This window comes from Arachis ipaensis, chromosome B5 (assembly GCF_059453495.1).
Source record: "Arachis ipaensis isolate K30076 ecotype BB chromosome B5, ASM5945349v1, whole genome shotgun sequence".
Lineage (NCBI taxonomy): Eukaryota > Viridiplantae > Streptophyta > Magnoliopsida > Fabales > Fabaceae > Arachis > Arachis ipaensis.
The window spans coordinates 140,139,307-140,162,201 of record NC_142440.1 but is presented as its reverse complement, the minus strand read 5'-3'; the positions used below and the strand labels follow the sequence as shown (position 1 = coordinate 140,162,201).

At 33.3% G+C, this 22,895-nt stretch overlaps 1 protein-coding gene across 2 annotated transcripts; it reads left to right on the top strand.

The window, feature by feature from the left end:
- The first annotated feature begins 521 nt into the window (after window positions 1-521).
- On the top strand, window positions 522-2,365 carry LOC148565963 (uncharacterized). 2 transcript variants are annotated; one of them, XM_021102754.2, is made up of 2 exons: window positions 566-646; window positions 736-2,365. In XM_021102754.2, exon 2 carries the CDS (start codon window positions 765-767, stop codon window positions 2,265-2,267), a length of 1,503 nt encoding a protein of 500 aa, XP_020958413.1. In that variant the 5' UTR covers window positions 566-646; window positions 736-764; the 3' UTR covers window positions 2,268-2,365. The 2 variants fall into 2 exon arrangements, with proteins under 2 accessions (XP_088344701.1, XP_020958413.1); XM_088488575.1 differs by having other exon boundaries at window positions 522-2,365.
- Window positions 2,366-22,895: the final 20,530 nt, after the last annotated feature.

The window sequence follows — 22,895 nt, the reverse complement described above, 5'->3', positions numbered from 1 at the left end:
GTTCTGTGTGGTAGGGTGTTACAGAAGCTAATGCAACTATAAAAACTGATATTTGTATTGAAAAATATTTTGAGATGTAATAATGTTTTCGTCAATAAATTAACTAACAATAATTAAATAAAAAGTTAGATTATATAAAGTCGAGAAATTAAATTTCACAAATATTTTAATAAAAATTTAGATTATATAATAATATTTTTAACAAAAATAGTTAGTTAATAAATTATAAATATAATAATCTAATTATTTATCAAATAATATCAAATAAAATTTAATTATTTTATAATTTTATTTTACAATTTAAAATATTATTTTAATATAACTTTTTAATATTATAAAAATTTATTGCATAATAATAAATTTTAATAAATAAAAAATATTTATTAATATTTTTTTATATTAAATTTTTATTTTTTTTATAATAAAATGTAATAATTTATATAAATGTAACACATCTAGTGCGGTATACAAAGTTGTTATACCCTCTTACACATACCAGATAAAAATTGGGTTCTATTTCCGCAGAGATAGCAACGTTTAGTCGTCTACGTCTTGGACCAGAGAGCTGTACTGCCTCAGACTTAACAAAAGTGGGAATCACTAAAATGTTGTCTTCCTCAACCTCAAGGATTACTTTCATTTTTAGGTATTCTCTTCTCCGAATCCCTAATTTTGTTTCCTTCCCTTCCTCTTCATCCCTTCACTCTCATTCTGAGCCCCCATCCCTTCGTGAAGTTGATGAAGCTGTTCATTCCTTCACTCGCATGCTCTCTATGCGTCGCCCTCCATCAATAATCCAATTTAACAAGATTTTGGGGTCTCTTGCCAAGACCAACCATTTCCCTACTGCCATTTCCCTTTTTCGGCAATTGCAAGCCAGAGGAATCGCTCCCGACTTATTTACTTTGAGCATCGTAATTAATTGTTGTTGCAGCATGGGTCGTATGACGCTTGCTTTCTCTGTATTGGCCAAGATTTTCAGAATGGATTATCAACCTAATACGGTAACATTGAATACACTCGTTAAAGGTCTCTGTCTCTGTGGTAGTGTTGAAAAAGCAGTGCGCTTTCATGACAGAGTGCTGGCTCATGGATTTCACTTCGACCAAGTCACTTATGGGACTTTGATCAATGGGCTCTGCAAGACCGGACACACATCAGCTGCTATTCAAGTGTTGAGAAGGATCCCTCAGTATGGGATTGCTCCTGATGTCTTCATGTACAGCGCAATTATTGATAGCCTCTGCAAGGATACACTTGTAAGTCGGGCTTTTCATTTATTTTCTGAAATGCTTGCTAAGAGAATTTCTCCTAATGTTATCACATACAGTTCTCTCATTTTTGGATTGTGTCTTGTGGGTCAATATAAGGAAGCCATTGATTTGTTAAGTGATATGGTGCTTAGAAACATTACTCCAGATGTTAGTACCTTTAGTATTTTGATCGATGGGCTATGCAAGGAAGGAAAGATCAAAGATGCTAAGAATGTGTTGGCTGTGATGACAAAACATGGTGTGAAACCAAATGTGGTTACTTATAACAGCTTAATGGATGGATATTGTTTGGTTAATCAGGTAAATAAGGCAAAATATGTATTCAACACAATGGCCGAGAGTAGAGCATTTCCTAATGTTCGGAGTTACAATATCATGATTAATGGCTTTTGTAAGAGTAAAATGATTGATGACGCTTTGAATCTCTTTGAAGAGTTGCGTCGCAAGAACTTGGTTCCTAACACGGTAACTTACAGTACTCTAATTGATGGCTTGGGAAAATCAAGGAGAATCCTTTGTGCCTTGGAGCTTCTTGAAAAGATGCATGATCGAGGTCTACCCGCTGATATAGTCACTTACAGTTCTTTGATGGATGCTTTGTTCAAAATCAAACAACATGACAAGGCACTTATGCTATTCAATCAAATGAAAGAGAGTGGCATTGATCCAGATATATTTACATACTCCATACTTATAGATGGCCTGTGCAAAAGTGGAAGACTTAAAAATGCAAAAAAGATTTTTCAAGATCTTTCCATTAAAGGCTATCACCTAAACACAAGGATATACAATGTTATGATCAATGGGCTCTGCAAAGAGGGCCTACTTCATGAAGCATTGGCCTTAAAGTTGGAAATGGAAGACAATGGTTGCTCTCCGGATGCTGTAACTTACGAAACAACTATTCGTGCTCTGTTGGAAAAAGGTGAAAATGATCAAGCGCTGAAACATCTTCATGAAATGATTGCTAGAGGCTTATTGAAAAGACACTAAGGAGAAATAAATCAACTCAAATTAATAAATTTTCTGTTGTCAAAATTTGTACAGAACTTGGTAAATTTTATATCTATTGGGTTGGAGGATTTGGGAAATGCCATGAACTCACTATCACCTTGATTTTGGTTATCTCACTGTTATTGAATTAATTTTGAAAATGTGTTATTGGCTGATTTTTGAGTCTTTGTTACCATGGCTATCATGCATCCTGTTTCGGCGGATATTCCTAGTTGTAACTGGTGGGTTAGTGCTTAAGATTTCTTGATAGTAATTCAGAGCTCATGATTGGTCTGATGAGCAACTGTGCTTTATTTGACTGAATCTTCTTAGAATTCTTCTAAAAGACATGCAGTGGCAAGATTAATGACATATATGCATGATTTTCACTGCCATCTTTGAAACAAATACATCTACTAAATGCATGACCCCATTTTTTTGTTAACAATTTCAACATTTTTGTTATTTTTCAAAATCTGATCATAGGTGAAGAAACCTGTATACTAAGTCTGTGATTACGCTTGATGTTTCAAATAAAAAAGGCTGTGCAAGAAGGAATTTCTAGGAATTTGGCTAATTTGGTTCAAATATGAATTATCTTAAAAGCTTTGTTCATTTTCATAATTAATGTTACTCGGCTTTAATTCTTAAAAATCAATTGAAAATATGTACATTATGTTCATTTCCATAATTAATGTACAGTTGTAATTAATGTTATCTTAAAACCCTTGTTCATTTTCATAACTAATGTTACTTAGCAATAAATGCTTAATTGAATTATTTCATTATTTCTTGTTGAAAAATCCTATATAGGGATTATTACATTGTTCTTGTTTAAAATCATGTTGAAAAGCTTTTATTATTAAAACATGGTTTGGAGTTTTGTTGTCTGTTATCAGCTACACCTGTCATGAAAGATTTGGTGATTCTAATGCCTAGTACAACTACTTCTACACCTATTTCTTTGGTATTTTCTAAATCTTCTCTGCATTGTGATAACTGGGGTTAGAATAAAGAATTAAAAGTGAAACAATGTTGTACAGATTGAAATTGCATTTGTTCTTGTAGAATATTTTTGAATGCTAATACAATTTCTTTTGGCACAGACAATATTGAAGATCTCTAGTATGAATTTTCCTTTGTATTTGGATTTCAGTTTGTCCCTTTGAAATAATTGCGAGACACTTGATTTAATATTTTGTCAGCTTATTTGGTTTCTAGTTGAACCCACCATTGGATTATAAGCTTCAGATTCAGTTTTAGATGGAAGTGAATAATAGCTACTTTCACAAAAATCACTCTTCAGATTAGACAAATAAACATAAAATGAATTAATCTCAAACAACATAGAATATGGTTGATGCTGCTATAAACTTTGAGAATCAATCTTAGCTTCATAATGAAATTTGGTTGTTCATGTACTATTTATTGTGTGGTGTGTACTGCATAAATCAATTTATGGATTTAATTTCTTTAAAATATCCCTTTTCACAAATAATTGCAGGAGATATACATTTGATCTTTCGAAGGGTATAATCATGCTCTTTTTTGTTTTTAATTATTGTGGATATATGATTATAGAATGAATCTTAGATTCTTAATGTTATAAAATTTATTACTGCATTTTTTGTGTGTTTTGGTTGGTTTTTTTTTTGGGGGGGGGGGGGGTGTTGTGACTGGATGATAGATCCAAATTTGCTGAAATAATGGCGGTGTTAAAAGGCATTGCAGAAGCAGATCAGTGGTTCTCAAGTGTCGAGAACCAGAGACCAGGTAGGCATTGTGATTATGAATAGAATATGTACCAATAACCAAGGCAAGACCATTGGAGTTACCAAGAACTATGAATGCATTGTTGATCTTGAAAAGATGTGAACTTCAAAGTATTGGAAAGAGTTGCACCAAAAAGATGTAATGTAGTCAGTTTAGTCTGATAAATGTATAGTTATAAATAAAAAAAAAAAAATTTAACCATTAACTATTATTTTCTTCTTTCTTTTACTCTTAAACCAAACTCTAGTGAGAAAAATTGTTCAAAACAAAAATGTCATTTCTATTATTCTATGGAAAGTTATATACAAGTGCTGATTCAAGTTCTAACCAGAATGAATCAAAACTATCCATAATTTACACAAACTATCATTTTTCTTTCAAGAACCTCTTCCAATGGATCTATTCTAACCCATACAGGTTTTGGAAGGAATAGCTCTTTGCAATTGAATGCTATAGGAGGTAGCATTTCAAGGGCCAATACCAAATTGTTGTTCTTCTTTGCATGCTCTGCTACTTCATTGTCTAGGGAGGCTTTAGCAATTTTAGTGATGAAAATCAATAGAATCACTCAAAAAAAGGGTTTATTTTTGAGTTATGTGAGAGAAAAAAAACTTCACAACAATAGAGGATGAATATTTAATATGGTTACGTAACTACTTAACTGGTAGATATGTGCATGAAGAAGAGAAAGAACAAAACATTATAGGTGAATATAATCAACTGATATTTCAATTTCTTATCGTCTCAAGAAGTTACACTATGAATATTGAAGGAGAAATGTTATGTTTCTTTAGGTGTGTTTTTTTATTTTATAGGGTAAAGTATATTTTTTATTTCTGAAGTTTGTCAAAAGTTTTAAAGATATTCTTAAATTTTATTTTGTTTTAATTTTGTTCCAAAAGATTTCGATTTGCATCAAATATACTACTAGCAACTAAATTTTAAAAAATTTAAGATTAATCCAACAATAATGCATGATAAATATGTTTAATTTGCTTGTGTTAAAGATTGTTCTTGTGAAATTATTCCTGAATTGGTCATAATTTTTTTTTTGAAAAATTAGTCGTTAAGAGTAAATTTGACGCAAATCGAAAATTTGTAGAACAAAGTTGAAATAAAATAAAATCTAAGGGTATTTTTAAAATTTTTAACAAACTTCAAAGACAAAAAAGATCTTTTATCCTATTTTATATTTTTTTTACTCTGACTTTCATTGCATGCCAATATTTCAATATTTCAAGGTCTTATTTTTATTAATGTAACAAAAGAAGGATTCTTAGCTTCAGCGTTTCTTTTTTAAATGATCAATTAGGTTTCTTCATCACTTTTAGAAATGTGATTCCCATTATTTATGACTTAAATTTATAATTAGTTATTGATAATGATATATAAAAGAAATAGAGTGAATATAACTCTATAAGAACAAGAGAAATAGAATGAGTGAAGAAATAAGAGAGATAAAGAAAGAGAGATGGGAAGGTGGAGACTGAAGAGAACTCTTTAATTTTGGCGGAAAAATTTTGATTTCAATTGCAATGAGAGAATGACATGTGACACATTTGATTGTAAAATTAATAATATATAATAGATATTTTTTAACTATTATTGATGACTTTAGTCACTTTACATTGGTTATTTTATTAAAATAAAAAAGAGAAGTGCAAAATTATGTAAATAATTTTATTAATTTAGTTGACACACAATTCAACTCTAAAGTAAAAAATATCCGTTCTGATAATAAACTAGAATTCATTTTACATGATTTTTATGTTTCAAATGACATTATTCATCAAAATAGTTGTGTTGAAACTCCTCAACAAAATGAAAAGATAGAACATAAGTATCAACATATTTTGAATATATCTCGTGCTCTTATGTTTCAATTTAATTTACCATAATCTTTTTGGTCTTGTGCCATTAATCATGCTGTTTATTTGCTTAATAGATTTTATCTTCAGTGATAAATTCTAAAACACCATTTGAGGTTTGTTTTTAATCATCCACCAAATTATCATGACCTTAAAGTTTTTGGATGCTTATGTTTTATTTCTACTCTAATGGCAAATAGATTAAAATTTATTCCAAGAGCAAAAAAGGTTGTGTTTATTAGTTTTCAACATGGTTTTAAAGGATATATTATTTATGTTTTAGAAGATAAAAGAATCGAGATTTTTAGAAATGTGATTTTTTATGAAATAATCTTATCCTTAGTCACTAAAAATGTCCAATTCCATACACCCACTCCAACATCATCAAACATACCTCAAAAACAAAATCCAGGTAGTCTTCTTTTTGAGTCAGAACCTATTCCTATTGACCCACACCTCATTTCCACTAACCCATCCATTCTAATATTTCATCTTCACCTACATCACTAATATCTCCCATTCTTTCTTTAGTCTTCACCGAAGCCTCACTAAGCCAAGACATCTCAATCCTCTACATCCAACACAACACCATCATCTCCCTCCAGAACCTTTTCTCTATCAGGCCCATCATCACCGACCTCGCCAACCATCAACTTACCTTTTCGATTATGTTTGTAATTCTTCTCTCACATGCGCAAATTTCTCTTTCTCAATGTGTCTTTATCCAATTTCTTCTGTTATGTATTTTTCTTATATTTTTCCTGCTTATAAAACCTATCTTTTGTCTCTGCAATATGAGATTGAGTCAAAGTCTTTCAAAGATGCCAACAATCATTCTAGTTGGCGTAATGCCATGAAAGATGAATTGGATGCTCTTGAATTGAACAAAATTTGGTATCTTATTGATTGTCCTGCAAGTATCAAGTCGATTGACTGCATGTGAGTTTACCGAATCAAACGTAAGCCAGATGGTTCCATTGATGGATATAAAACACGTCTTATGGCTAAGGTATTCACTCAGACTGAAGGTGTTGATTTTTTAGAGACATTTTCTCTTGTTGTCAAGCCTGCCACTATCAGATTAGTCCTGACTTTGGCAACCATGAAGTACTGACTCATACACCAACTAGATGTCAATAATTCTTTCTTACATAGTGATCTCTCAGAAGATGTTTATATGCCTCTACCCCTGAAATTGTGGCAACTCTCCGAAATCAATGTTGCAAATTGTTGAAATCTCTATACGGTTTACGACAATCTAGTTACATGTGGTATGAGAAACTCTCCAGTCTTTTACTATCTCATGGATACCAACAGATTATTTCTTATTATAGTTTGTTTGTTAAATTTATTAGTGCTGAAATCTCTATTCTTCTAGTTTATGTTGATGATATTGTTATAACCAAGATTCTGAAAACCGTACCGGACCGGCCGGTTCGACCAGTTTAACCGCGAACTGGCAATGCAAACGGTCTGGTCCTCCTCTAAAAACCGCCTTAAGAAGAACCGCTGAAGAACCGGTGAACTGGCCAAAAACCGGCTGGTTGGGCCAAACTGGTGACCGGCCGGTTCTGCTGAACGACGACGTTTTATAGTTTTTTTAAAAAAACAAAAAATTAACCCGACCCGACCCGCTCGTGGAGCACCCCACCCCCTCTTCCCCCGACCCCATTCATGCATGATTCATCTGAATCATCTCACAGTGAGAATGAGTGAACACTAGCCACCCTGAACCCTAGCCGCCCAGTCGCCCTCCTTTGTCGCCGCGGTCTCAGGTCGTCAGCGCCACCGCCGTCTCCTGGTCCTCAGCCCCAGTAACCCTCCATCGTCGCTTGGTTCCCTGCCCAGTAGCCTTCCATCTCCATCATCTTCATCTTCTCAACACCAACAGGCAGTAGCCCTCTCATCGTCTTCATCGTCGCGCAGTCCTCAACAGTCAACACCAGTAGCCCTCCATCGACCCCAGGTGAGTGACTCGTCCTCTGCTCATCTTCTTTGTTCTTCGCCTCTGCTCATCTTCTTTAGTATAAGAAACATGAAATTGATACTGTGTGAACTTCCTCTGTGGCTCTGTGACCTTAGATTTATGTTTAATTTTCTGTGAACTTCCTCTGTGAACTTCGAGTATCTGTTCAATTTCTATGAACTTCCTCTGTGAACTTCCTCTGTTCATCTTCTTCCTTCTTCGTTCCTCTGCTCAATTTCTGTTTGTTGGTTAGCACGAGAAATAAATAATCTAAAAATTAACTGGCTGTTCTTCTATTTTGTAACTCAATTTATGTTTGTTGCTCAATTTCTGTTTGTTGCTCAATTTTTGTTCGTTCCTCTGCTCAAATTTGTTACTCTATTTTGTAAATAAGCTGAAATTTGTTGCTCAATTTCTGTTCGTTCCTTTGCTAAATAAGCTGATATTTGTTACTCTGTTTTGTACTTTGTTAATGCTGGAAACTTACTCGGTTTTGCATAATTGTTGACTGGCTGAATTGCTGTAGGCAGAATTATTAATATTCATTGTGTAGGCAGAATTGTTAATGTTCATTGTGTAGGCAGAATTGTTAATGTTCATTGCTGTGGCTATTTTTATGTATGCACACAAATTTTCTCTTTCAAAGATTAGAATACACATACATATACTCTTTAAGAAATTCCAAACCAGCATTTTAGATGGCAGCACTCCTAATTGCAATGGATCTAAACAAGCCACTTGCAAAGTGTATTAATTGATAGGTGTAATTGGAGTTTATTTGATAATGAGTTGTATAAATTGATGTATATAGGTAATGTCCAACTTTGAGCATCTGACTATTGACTCTAAAGGAGTAGAGTGGTTAATGAGCAACACACGCAAGTACCGCTTTACCTCTTTGAAACAACTTCACTTGCACACATGGCAGAGACATCATGACCAGACTCTATACTGCTTCCTCCACAAAATTCCTAATCTACAAATCTTTCAATTGGGTTATGATAATAACATTAAAGAGTTCGTGCCAAGTGGAAACACCGCACCGAAGCAAAGATTGGAACCGTATTACTTCTTAAGGAATTAACTTTGTGAGCAGAAGAGATAGAGGATATTGGATTTGAAAGAGATCCTGCTCTTCAGAGATCACTGCACCGCTTGGTCTTCAGAGTTCTTGCGGATTTTGATGATTGATAAACCATGATGTTGGGATTTAATATTTAGATATGCTTTTATTACTATTTAACTTTTGAGTTTGGATTTTGATAAGATCATATGTATTTAGTTGATGATATTTTATGTAGTGTTTTAAATTTCGAAGATATTTTAAGATTTATATAGACTATAATTATATTTTAGGGTATTTATTTATAATTTATTTATTATTCTATTCTAAAACGGTTTTTTCGGTTGAACTACCGGTTGGACCGGTTAGACCAGTAAACCAGTGAACCAGTAACTAGAGCGGTTTGATGATCGGTCCGGTTTTTTGAACCTTGGTTATAACTGAAAATTCTATTTCTGAACCTGTTGTTGTTAAAACAATTTTGAACCAGCATTTCAAAATTAAAGATTTGGATTCTTTGAAATATTTTTGGGTATCGAAGTTGCTCAATCAGAAAAAAAGAATTTTTCTCTCTCAAAGAAAATTTTGTCATGAACTTTTAGAATACTCTGGCTTGTTAGGCGCCAAACTAGCTTCTATTCCCATGAATAGTGCTACAAAACTTCATCAGGATGACAACCCCCTTCTCTCGGATCCCTTTGTCTATCGACGTTTGGTTGGTCACCTCATATATCTTACACTTCGAGACTAGACATCATGTATTGCAACACAACAATTAAGTCAATTTATTGGCGTTTCCTACTCGGTCTCATCTTCAAGCCGCAAAGTGAGTTTTGAGTTACTTAAAGAGTAGCCGCGGAAAAGGAATTTTCTTTCCCAGAAGTTCAGATTCTCGGCTTTAGTGACTTTGATTGGTTCGGATGTTCTGACACTCAGCGATCTTTAAGAGGCTATTGTTTCTTCTTGGGCAGATCTTTTGTAATACCCAACCACACAGAGCCTTATGTTTAAGTCGTAAAGTAGAGATGGCGATGTATTACGACCTCAAAAAGAAAAGACATATATAAATATATTTGAAAGAAATTATAACTAGGAGCCTTGAAGAAGTAGCTAAGCAAAAGCGTAACAGAAAAAAAAATCGCATCGCACTCGTACGGATACACATAATATGAACACCTGTTTCTCCATTGTCAACCTCTAGGAGGGACTTACACAAAATATACAGGGCGGAGAATACATATACATATAAATACAACTAGCAGCAAAATACTAAATCCCAAGAGTATAGTTTTTCGCTTCCGGAAGGTCTCTAGAATACTTAGCGATGTGCCTCTCGACCTGCATATGAAAAACAGCAGAATATGTATGGAATGAGAACCGGGGTTCTCAGTATGGTAAAGGTTCTCACATAGATAATATATAAGGTCTCGGAAAAATCAGAGGCATTTCTAGAACTCCGAAACTCAGATTAAACTTAAAATTTATGCTAAGCCAGAAAGTTTGGTAGTCTATCTAAGAGAATTCTAGCTTCTAAACTAACTCTTCACTTTCTGTCTGCTTCAAACTTCCTAATCACCGGGTGGAACAACTCTCATCACGCCTCCACCATATGAGGGGTCTCTCAGATACACATACAAATCAAACAAAGAAAATACAGATAAGGGTACAGATACAACAAGTAGAGCAAGTAGCAGATAATTATAGTTAAGCAGTTAGGCAAACTAAAATAATGCACACTCAAGCAAAACATACAAATGTATATGATGCATGCTTGTCCTATGGCTGATGAGTCTCATCTGTCGGTTAAATAGCCAAACCCGACATGTTCGGTAGCAAACTTTAGACGGTCCCTCTGTGCGCGCATCCCCAAGATAAAAAATATCCACAGGGAGAACCCCAAGCTCAAATTGCCCATGGGAGAATTCGGGAAGTTAAAGTAGCCGGTCACATTTTGCAACAGATGATTAACAGAGTATTGAGTCTAAACCTGGAGCAAGTGGTGGAAGCCACTGCGTCTACCCAGAAAAACTCATATCTCAGATAATAGAAGTGCATATGCCATATAATTCAATCAATCATCAATCATCATCGATACAGCCATCATTCACATCACATTCAATATTTCAGCACTTCATCAGTTACAATTCTTCACTTTACAACCTTAATATTAATTTGACTTATTCAACATGTTTATCCTTACTCCACAGCCTAAAAACTAATTATCGGGTCTTAAAAGGTTGTTACAAGGGTTTGAAAAGGTAAAGGAATGGTTTAAAACTCAAAAATACACTTTTTGAAAAACAGGGAATTCTCGCGTATGCATGTATGTGTCCGCGTACGCATGGCGTCAAGCTTTGGCAAACTCTCGTACGCAACCACCTAATGCGTACGCGAGTGTGTTGACAGAACGAAATCTTCGTGTATGCATGCATGTTTTCGCGTACACAGGATGTGAAAATGCCAAAGTCGCGTACGCATGCACTGTTCGCGTACGCGAGGATGTTGGGCAGAACCCAATCCTCACATACACATAGGGTCTTTTGTGTACGCATACATCAAAATTTCAGCAAAAGCTATCAAGTTACATAAATCAGTTTTTACACACCCTTCTTATATTCATCCTAGTCCTACATCAGTCCTAGTCACACCTGTCTTTCTGGAAGCAATTATCACTTATGGTGTCGATCCTTCACCATGCCTATAATTTTCAAAAATAAACAAGATTTTCTAAATGATTCTATACCTTATCCCTTACCTGCTGATCCTCTTTTTTCTAGGGAGCACGACAATAACTTGGTTCTATCCTGACTCTTCTATTTTTTGTCCCTTTCTATTACATAGAGCGTCATCTACTTGTCCATTGCCTTCTCTGTTTGGACGGAATTAAAAAAAGGATTTTCTCAAAGTGACCTGCTCAGTATTACATAATTGCGAGAAGAAATCTATGTGCTAAAATAAGGCACTCTCTCTGTTACCAAATTTCATATCTCATTGAAGACTTTTTTGGGAGGATTTTGAAAATTCACTCCCTCTTCCTACATGCAGTTGTTCAGCAAAAACATATAGAACTTAAGATTTCATTATTCGCTTCCTTAAGGGGCTAGACGAACAGTTCTCTATGGTTAGGTTTCATCTCCTTCTTCTTGACCCATTGCCGGCAGTAACTCGTGTTTTTGTTCTTGTGATCCAACATGAATGACAATTACAAGCTGCAGCTAGATTTCTCGATGATCCATGCTCCATTGCTACTGCTGTTGACTCTCAGCGCCCTCTATTTGGCCACGGTCATGGCTTCTCTTCCACCAACACGGGACGTGGCGGTGGCTCTTCCTCAAAGCTCTACTCGTATTGTGGCTCTTTTACCAACACAAATTTCTCCTATTATTGTTTATATTAAATGACTCTCACATTACTACTTTTTATAAAAATATTGTTCAATTTTCACCATTCTTAATTTTTCATTATGTTCTTTATTTACCTTATTTCAATTTCAATATTATCTCCATCTCAAAAATTATTTCCGTACTTAAATGTGTACTAACTTTTTTTTTATCTTTTTTTTTTTTTGCACTTTACATGCCAACAATTTGAGGACGATTAGTTTGGGTAGAATGAGAGAGAAATTATATGTGTAAACCCTGTGAAATTAATAAATAATTAGCCAATATATTAATTATTATTCAAAGAGATTAGAAAATTAATTTTTTATAATTTAGAGGAGTAGAAATATTAAAAATATAAATTTTGACACTAATTTTAAAGATTTTAGCCCAAAACTAGGCCAACGGACCGAGCCGATTGGACCAAACCCAAACTGACCCAAAGTCCAACCTATAAAACACCTAAAACGGATCTTCATCTTCTTCATTACTGCAAACCCGTTCAGAAGAGAAGATTAGTGTAACAAAATTCCTAACTCTCCCTTCCAAAAATTCTAACGTCCATAACGTTCAATCCAGAGTTCTGATTGACGAGTCATTAGTGGCCACGCGTTCGTCTTGGAATTCTCTTCAATTATATCCAAAGAAAATGGTAAAAAATTTGCATTTCTCACCCAATTCTTTCCCTCCTCAATTTCGAGATTTTAGAGTTTGGGTATTGAGGAATCGAATGATTTTGATAGTTTAGGTGAACTCTTGCAGTAGAACATCATTGGGTTTTATCCAATTAATCTGTGGGTAAGGTAAAAAACTGTTAAACCCTTATGAATCATTGAGTTAGTGAATCCTATGATTATTATAGTGATATTGTGTGAAATAGATTGTGTTCTGGTTGGTTTGACGTTCAATCGGGTGGTTCAGAATGAAATCCGGATAATTAGGCTTGAGGAATTGACGTTTGGAAGGTTGGAGCTTGTGAAAGGAGAGATTTTTGAGGTGTTCCGAGCTTAGAGAGGAATCGGCCAAGGTATGTTTTTGGTTTTTCGTAGTTAATATTTAATATCACATGAAAACTTAGGCTAGAAGACATTAAGATAGGAATGAACTGAATGAATTATTAATGGATTGTGTATATAGTATATGATGTGTGGTTCAGTTTTTGTAAATAATTTGCTATTGAAATTGGTTGGTTTTGGAAAAAGTTTTAATATTGGAATTTATTTGATTTTGAAATAATTTGATACTAGAAATGATTTGAATGACTGAGATGTGTTTGGTTTAGTGGTTGGGACCCTTGAAGGATGGCATAAGTTTGAGTTTTAGAGGAGATACTGCCGAAATTTCCATAAAAATTAGAATTTTGATTTGAAGTGTTATTTTAAAAAGAAAAAGATTATTATGTGGCTTGTATATTTGAGACTATTTGTTGACCCTCTGTCGCAAGATGGGATCGGACACTTTAACTCCCCGGGTTCTCCCATGGGCATGCATATATATATGGATTTTGAAATATTATATTATTAAGTTTGGAGTTTGACTCCATGGAATATTATATTTGAGCTTGGAGTTTGACTCCATGGATATTTTTTTTGAGCTTGGGGATGCGCGTACAAAGGGACTGTCCAATGGTTAACTACGAGGACATGTCGGGTTGGCTATATAACCGACAGATGAGACTCATCAGCCATAGAACAGATATACATCATATGCATTTGTATGTTTTGCTTGAGTATACATTGTTTTGGTTTGCTTAATTGCTTAACTCTGCTTATTTGCTACTTGTTCTATTTGCTGTAATTGCACCTCTATCTGTGTTTTCCTTGCTTAAATTGTATGTGTATGTTTTCTAAGAGACTCCTCTTGACGGATGTGTGAGGGGGGTGTTCCACCGGTGATTCAAAAAATTGGAGGAGACAGAAAGTGAAGTGTTAAGTTAAAGTTATATTTAGAACTTGAACACCTTAGATAACTTACTTAATTTCTAGTTTAGTTGGATCTTCAAGTTGAAATTAGAGTGTCGGAGTTCTAGGAATGCCTTTGGCTTTTCCGGGACCTTTTATATTAACTATGTGGGTACCTTTACCATGCTGAGAACCTCCGGTTCTCATTTTATATATATTCTATTGTTTTTCAGATGCAGGTCGAGAGGCACCTCGTTGAGTGTCTGGAGACCCTCCTTACAAGCGAAAAACTGTCTTTTGGGCTGTTATATTTTGTTTTAGGCTATGTATATATGTATATAGAATCTCCGCATGTATATTTTGTATTTTGTCCTCTTAGAGGTTTCAAGCGAAGAACTGTCTTTTGGGCTCTTACAGGTGTTTTATTTATGTTTTGGAAAAAACTTTGGGTTATATATATATATATATATATACTCTTGCTGGCCTTAGCTTCACAGGTCGAGTCTGGAGTTTAATATCCGTGTTTTGAAATTCTGATCTGTATATTATATTTTTAGCCTTTTTTTTCTCCCACCTATCCGTTTTATGATTAACCTTGCGAGTGTGACACGATTTTCTGTTTTCGCTTTTGTTTAGCTTATTCTTCAAGACTCCAAAATATGAATTCTTTCAACTATATTTATGTACATATTTTACTTTTAGAGGTCGTAATATCTCGTCAATTCTACTTTACGACTTAAGCGTAAGACTCTGTGTGGTAGGGTGTTACAATATGTCCTTGAACGCAACTTCATCAATAATCCATCAACTACATATTCTATAAATTCCATCCAATTCTCATTCATTACACTTTTAAATATATGCATTTTTGTTTAGGACATCTTTTTAGATAAAGACTCAATCATTTACATAGACATTTTTCTTTTATTTTTATGCATCATGATGAGGTTCATGATATTTGTCATCTTTTTAAGCGAAAGAAACTTTTATTTTCTCAAAACTTTAATAAAGCTAATACAAATTTTGATTTATTACATTTTGATATTTGGGTCCGTTTCGATAAAATTCTATTCATAATTCTATTCCGAGAGAATTACTTGTTAAGCTTCCCTGCACTGTTATTATCATCTTTAAATCTTTTCATTTTACTATGCAGTAACTACGGGCTAACGTAGCCATCTAATGTATTTTGTATCAAATATCTAGAGTTATTTTGCAAACATCTTCACATTTTTTTGTGTTCATGCAGGCCTGCAAGGCTCTAACTGAGGCGCATTTTACAAATGCGATTAACTTTGACAAAACAAAGTCATTGATTTTCTTCGTCATATAGAGCAAGTGAATGTTTCTTTAATCCAAGGTCCAAATATCCATGGGTAACAAAAAATCAAGCGTTGATTGAACTAATATTGATTTGCATATATAAAACAATTTGCTTTCCTGTATTTAAAGTATGTGTCAACTTCTGAAGCTTCATCTAACTTGTTCACATTCCCGGTTATTCATTCTATATCCATTTGGATTTGATAAGTGTGCATCTCATCATTTATAAATAGAAAACATGAAGTTTGAGACAAGAACCTGATATAGCATGTTTATTTTTGAATTCTAGCTTTTTAATCTTGCAACTGCACCTGGGATAACTTCCTTTTTCTGTTTTGCTTCCATCTTAAAAGTTTTTTAATGCTGCTAGTGCTAAACCATTTTTTATTGTGCTTCTCAAAATATGGCTGCAATTGGAATTGCAGACCATAGTTTAAAATTATATTCAAATCAATTAAAGCAACATAAATTAACTTGATAATGTTCAATATTAAAAGGTCTTTCATTTAGGATTGGGACCTTTAGTGTAATAGATTGACAAAGACATGAAAGTACAGTTTAGAAACTAATCAAGTTAAAAATATCTAAATAAAAATAAGATCAATAATGGAGAAATAATTCAGTTGGTGCTGATAGCTAATTAAATACTATTAAAGTTGCAGGGAAATTTGGTGAACAAAATTTTGGAGCTTAGTTTGTGTGTATGCTTTAAATTTTTTTCTCGATGTGTATTTGTCTTTCTTTTTTTTTTGAATAAATGAGCTCAACACAGTAATGTGGAGCGACAGACAAAAAACTCAGATAACAAAGCAACAAACAATATAAACAGAATCCCTGTTGTTATCTTCGGCATTGTCATCAACAACAGAAGAGATCCGCACTACGCCACTCTCTATAATTGGTCAAAGATTTGTAAAACACCTCTTGAACACCTGCTTCCTTATTGTTAAATATCCGTCCATTTCTCTCAAGCCAAACATTTCATGACTGCAAAAAAAAAAAAAAAACATATAAGCCACTTGTTGCGCTCCTCTTTCTTGCTAATGACACCCGTCCAACTCTCAAAGTACTCTTTTAGTGAACCCAGAACATACCACAACCTCCCAAATTCAGATAGCCATTCACACCACACCTGCCAGGTAAACTCACAACCAAGAAACAAGTGGTGAATATGTTCCACTAATTGCATATCTTGGACCCAAGTCTTAAAATCTTCTGCAGACGCTGTTAATCTGTTCTGATCTTTCCTCTCTTCAATCTTTAGCACATCGGGACTTGACATAACCCGGCTAAAAAGCTCAGTTCCTCCCACACAGCCAGTTTCTCCACTTTAGTATGAGCACCATATACTAAACAGAAAGCACAATTGAATTCATTTTTTGATAGGACTCCTTCAATACATAACCATCTCTCCCTTTATAACAGTTATTCATTTTAAACAGCAATTCACCCACATTAATAATAGACCTCCGGATGAGTCTTCCGACCCTACAAACTCCCACCCCACAGCATCACTCCCCCAAATATTAGCTATATCAAACTTAGTCACAATTTGAATCTTAGTTTCAACCAAACCTAACATATTCAGTTTTTGCTTCTTTTTTAATTCTTTCACCATACTCGACTTTCCAACACCCCGTAATCCCTTAACATTCCAAGTGCTAAAAATCATTTTAAAATAATTTTAACATTATTTGTTTTATAATTTGGATTTTGAGGTTTAACGCTAATGTAACAGTAGTTGGTTTGCTTGGACTATCAAATTTTTATTAATATTGTTATTTATAGATTCTGTAGTTGTTATGCCTTAAATGCAATTTTCTAACGACATATTGTTCAATTGATAATTTATAGATTTAACTAACATGTGTTTTAGGGCACATGATAAATTTATTATTAATGAAAAATTTTTATTTAATGAAGTCAAAACAAATACATTGAAAATTTGAATATTTATATTTTTAATAAAAATTTTTCACTAATAACAAACTTATCATGTGTCCTTAGAAATTAGAACACATGTTAACTAAATCCAATTTATTCTAGATAAGAAGACTAAATATATAATACCCTAAGTTTATTATGTTAATAAAGTCATGTATTATTAAACTTAAAACATTATGTTTGGGAAATATTAAAATAGTTTTGGTGGTTATCTTTATTATTTTTAAATAATATTCATATTTATTAAATTTTAGGGTATTTCTATTAGTATTGTAAAAATTGTTCTCTTTTAAAATTTGTGTTATTAATTAAGTTTCTGATTATTATCTGAGTTGATAAATTAATTTAGTTAAAAGTTTTGTATAAAGATATTCTATTTTCACAAGCCTAATAAAAATAAAATTTCTACAATTGCTATATATTTATATATTATAATAATTATACAGTAAATATAAAAAATAAAATTGCCTTTAACAACAGAATCTGTGTTTGTAATTATTTTGTTTTTTTAATTAGAATAAAGTATCGTTTTTGTCCCCAACGTTTGGGGTAAATCCTATTTGTGTCCCTAACGTTTAAATCGTTCTATTTGTATCCTAACGTTTGTAAAAGTGATTCAATGTTATCCTGCCATCAATTATACATCTGTGCGCTTTAGTTTGGGTTTTAAAAATCTCTTCTTGAAGTTAGAATACAAATGTCTGGGATAGAATCGATGATCTACTCCAAAAAATAGCTCATCAAATGTTGAAACTAATTTCTACAACATTTACATAATTCACTTTTTTAGGGACATAATTGAATCTAAACACAAATAGTGGGTATAATATTAAAATCGAACACATCCAAGTGAGACCTAATTGAGAATGAATACATCCAAGTGAGAATAATTGAAAAATATAATCTGATTTGTTAATATAATTGATGGGCAATTTACGTAAATAAATTGTTACACCTTTAAAATTATGCAAATGCATTGTTTCCAAAATAAAGACGCAAATGCATTGTTTTACGTATCTATAGAAACCGCTACTGGCAATAGCGGTTTACAGAAACACAGAATCCGCTGCTGCCAGCCACGGATTACGTTGAAATGTGGCAGCATGGAAACTGTTGTAGCCTGCTGCGGTTTTTGCTTGATTTGAGTTGGTCATAAACCACTACTGCAGTAGCGGTTTATTGTATTGGAATACGTACGTAAACAGCTGGAGGTAGCAACGGTTTACTTTAAGTATGGGTTGTATTCTTTGCTGTTGATTTGCATTTGAAGTTCTAGCTAAATGATTTTTTTTATTTGTGCAACTTTGTTGTCTTATGCCAAAAACTAATGTAATGGGAAAATAAAATTTCAACAGTATTAAGATCAATTATCTGAATCACTTTTCACCTTTCATCGACTCAATGATAGTTTGATAATTTGATTTGTCACACAGAAAAATACTACTTTCCAAAAAAATCTCAAAAGAACTTTCTAGTAAGAATTTCTTAAAAAGCATAACAATTCTAGTTAAGTTGAGGACTCTATAGAATTCGCGCTATATTAAGTATCCAATCAGCAAATGCTTCGATAAAATATGCCGTCATCCGCTGCATAATATCGCTATCGGGTGAGACAAGCATGAAACTTTGTCCAAGTAAAACATTTGTATTTTTAACATTATCAATGATTTGCATAAGTAAAAAGCAAATTGATTAAGCACAAACCCTTTTTCTCATATTTAGTTCCTTAAAATAGGACGTGGAGATCCCAAAACTAGATGAAGTTGATATCATTATGATTATTATAACACAAAATCACAACTAATATATCTCGCACGGGAATTATAGAGTGAAATTAAACGGCTGCACGATTTATTTAGCCGTTTTTTCTATTATTTTTTAAAGAGATATATATTTTTCTGTAATTGTAGAAGCTTTTGTTAAAATTATATCTTATTTAAATATTTAAAAAAATTAAAATAAATTAATTTTGTATTTTAAATTTTAAAATACAAATTTTTATATATTTATTAAATCTATGTTGATAGAGAAGTATAATTATTATGATAGGTATTAGTAATTTTATTTTTTTTTTAATTTATAAAAATAATTCATAAGAATATAAAATTTTACCAAATAATATGTATTTAAAAAATTATCTTTACATTTTAGCCATTAAATTAGCTTTTGGCATAAGACAACAAAGTTGCACAAATAAAAAAAATTCATTTAGCTAGAACCTCAAATGCAAATCAGCAGTAAAGAACACAACACATATTTAACGTAAAGCCTCCAACGGTTTACGCATGTGTTTCAATACAGATAAACCGCTACTGCAAGTAGCGGTTTATGACCAACTCAAATCAAGCAGAAATCGCGGTAGGCTACAGCGGTTTTCATGCTGCCACATTTCAACGTAATCCGCGGCTCGCAGCAGTGGATTCTATATTTCTGTAAACCGCTACTACTAGTAGCGGTTTCTATAGATACATAAAACAATGCATTTACGTCTTCATTTTGGAAACAATGCATTTGCGTAATTTTAAAGGTGTAACAATTTATTTACGTAAATTGCAACGTTAAGGATATAAATAGGACGATTTAAACGTTAGGAACACAAATAAGACTTACACTAAACGTTGAGCACAAAAACGATACTTTACTCTTTTAATTATTATTAGTGTTAGTGGTATTGTTCATATTGTTATCGATTGATATTGTGCAAGAAAAAAAAATGACATCAAAATTATCTATACCAATATATAATGGGGATACGGAAATTTGGTATCCAATTCTTTCTCCCTATTTTACCCCTATTTTTTTTATTAAAAACGACTTTATCCCACGACAGAACTTAAAAACTGATTTCAATAAAAAAAACTGCTACTACGTACTCAATTCTTTTTATTTTATTTTATTTTTTCAAAAACTGGCTTTTACCCCACGACAGATTTAAAACTGATTCACTTTCAACCCACGACAGAGTTTAAAGTTGAAACACTTTCAATAAAAAACTATTAATACGTACTCAATTTAAATACGGATTCACTTTCAATAAAAAAACTTCTGTGCCTTCAATCATACTTTACCCAAGAGAGTTAAATATCTGTTTCACTTTCAATCGTGCTCTTGCAATCGTTTTTCTTCTTTGTGTCTTAGCTACCTATAATTGGAATTCAACGAATCAGCAATCACATTATATCAACTAATATAATTCCTATTCCAAATTCATTGCCAAGTACATGATTAACTACAATTAGATAAATGATCAGAGCAACCCATCATCATCGTCATCATTTTGTTTCAGGTAACATAAAACTTAACATGTATTATGATCATTTAATTTTTTTGGGCTATAAATTTAATATTTGTATTCTACTCTTTGAAAAATCTAGGATTTTAAGCGCAATGGAGTTGGTCCAAATCACAGACGTCATAGTAACATAATTAGTTGGTATTCTATAACAAAATTAATTAAATTAATATACACTATTTATATATTTTTTATGCTTATTATTTAACGTAAAAAAAAACTTACATATAACAAAACACTCCTTGATAAAAAAATACAAAAAGTTACTAGAATTTGGTGTCCAATTTTTTGTAGACTTCGTATATCCTTACATAATCTATTTTATAAAATAAATTTAGTGGACAAAATAATAATTTTTTTTTAATATTCCATCTTTATCATATAATATATAAATAATTAAGAAATTAAAATAAATAATATATTCATAAAACTAATAATAACAAATAGAATAAAAAGAAAAAATATTAACATATCGCTTATTTTTTGTTATGTGTATTTTTAAATTTGAGTGATTAAATATATTTTACAAAGTAATAACTATGAAATGAAGATAAATTTATTACTCTAAATTATAAAAAGAAGTATTGACTACTCTTTAACTAAAATTTTTATTATAAATTTATTACAAAAAATATATTTATGTTTCAAATTAATGTAGATGCTTGGGATAAAATATTAAAAATAAAAAAAATATGCATTTGTATTCTTATATTAAAAAATAAATGAAGTCATTTTATATAAAAAATACTACGTTATAAGATAATTACAAAAAGTTGTCAAACATAATAATTTTATTATCAAAATAGTATTTATATATTGTGTTAAATTAATGTAACATAATGATTTTTAATATACTTTAATTTAATTTTTTTAGTTTTTATTTTAATTTATATTTTCATATTTTAAAATTTTGATAATAATACATATTTTTTATAATTTTAAAATAAAATCAGGAGAAATTTGACTTAAATACAAACATAATGATAGAAGAAGAATACAAGAATATTGATATTTCATCTCATGTATTTAAAAATACATGGTATAAGTAAAAATTAATCCTTCTTACTATAAAATTATTGTCCATTTAAAAATTTAACAAATGCCAAAATTTGATCACGGTAAAATGGGTAATAATTTTATAAAGGGGTAAGTACGATTTTGGTCCCTTAAGTTTAGTGCTAGAATCGAATTCGTCCCTCTTGTTATTTTGCCATTAAAGTCGTCCTTAATGTTTTTTTTCGTATTAAAATCGTCATTTTCAATAAAATTTTTTGTTTTATTCCTAAACTACCCCTATCCTATTTTAATAATAAAAATTATAAAAAAAAAAAAAAGAAAACGCGTGAAAATGCGTTGGGGGTGGGAAAAGAAAAGGGTTACGAAACGAAGGGGGAGGGGAGGGGAGGGGAGGGGAAGAGGGGGAGGGGGACGGTGCCGGGGAGCCTCTGTCATCGCCGCCGTGACCTCGTCGTCGCCTCCTCCTCCTCCAGAACTCTGATGATGATGACGATGAAGGGGGAAGGGAAGCCGCCGTCCCGCCGCCGCAATCTCGCCGTCCCGCCGCCGCCTTGCCGCCCTCCGACACCGCACCGCACCACCATCACCTTCTTCTTCTTCTTTGTTGATTTGTTGCTTTCTATTTTTGCTTGTGTTAAATTTGTGTTGGATTTGTTGATTTTCTGCTTTGTTTCTGCTTCTCTGGTGGTGGTGGAGGTGGAGGGTGGGGGGAAGGGGAGACGGGGAAGGGGTGGGGCCGCGTGGTGGGAGTGTGGGTGCGGGGAAGGGAAAACGGGGAGGGGGAGGTGACGCGGGGTGGGGTGGGGGTGCTGGGAAGGGAAGACGGGGAGGAGGGGTGACGCGGGGTGGGAGTGGGGGTGCGGGGAAGGGAAAACGGGGAGGGGGAGGTGTCGCGGGGTGGGGTGGGGGTGCTGGGAAGGGAAAACGGCGAGGGGGGGTGACGCGGGGTGGGGGTGGGGTGCAGGGAGGCAGGGAGGGGGAGGGGGAAGGGGACAGGGGGGAGGGGGAGGGGAAGGGGGAAAGCGGGGAGGGGGACGGCGGCGGCGTTGGTGGTGGTGCTGGTGGTGCTGGTGGTGGAGGTTGTGGCGGTGGTGTTGGTGT

Excerpts from the sequence above, each read along its gene's own strand:
- LOC148565963 (XM_088488575.1), top strand. The coding sequence starts at position 606 with ATGTTGTCTTCCTCAACCTCAAGGATTACTTTCATTTTTAGGTATTCT.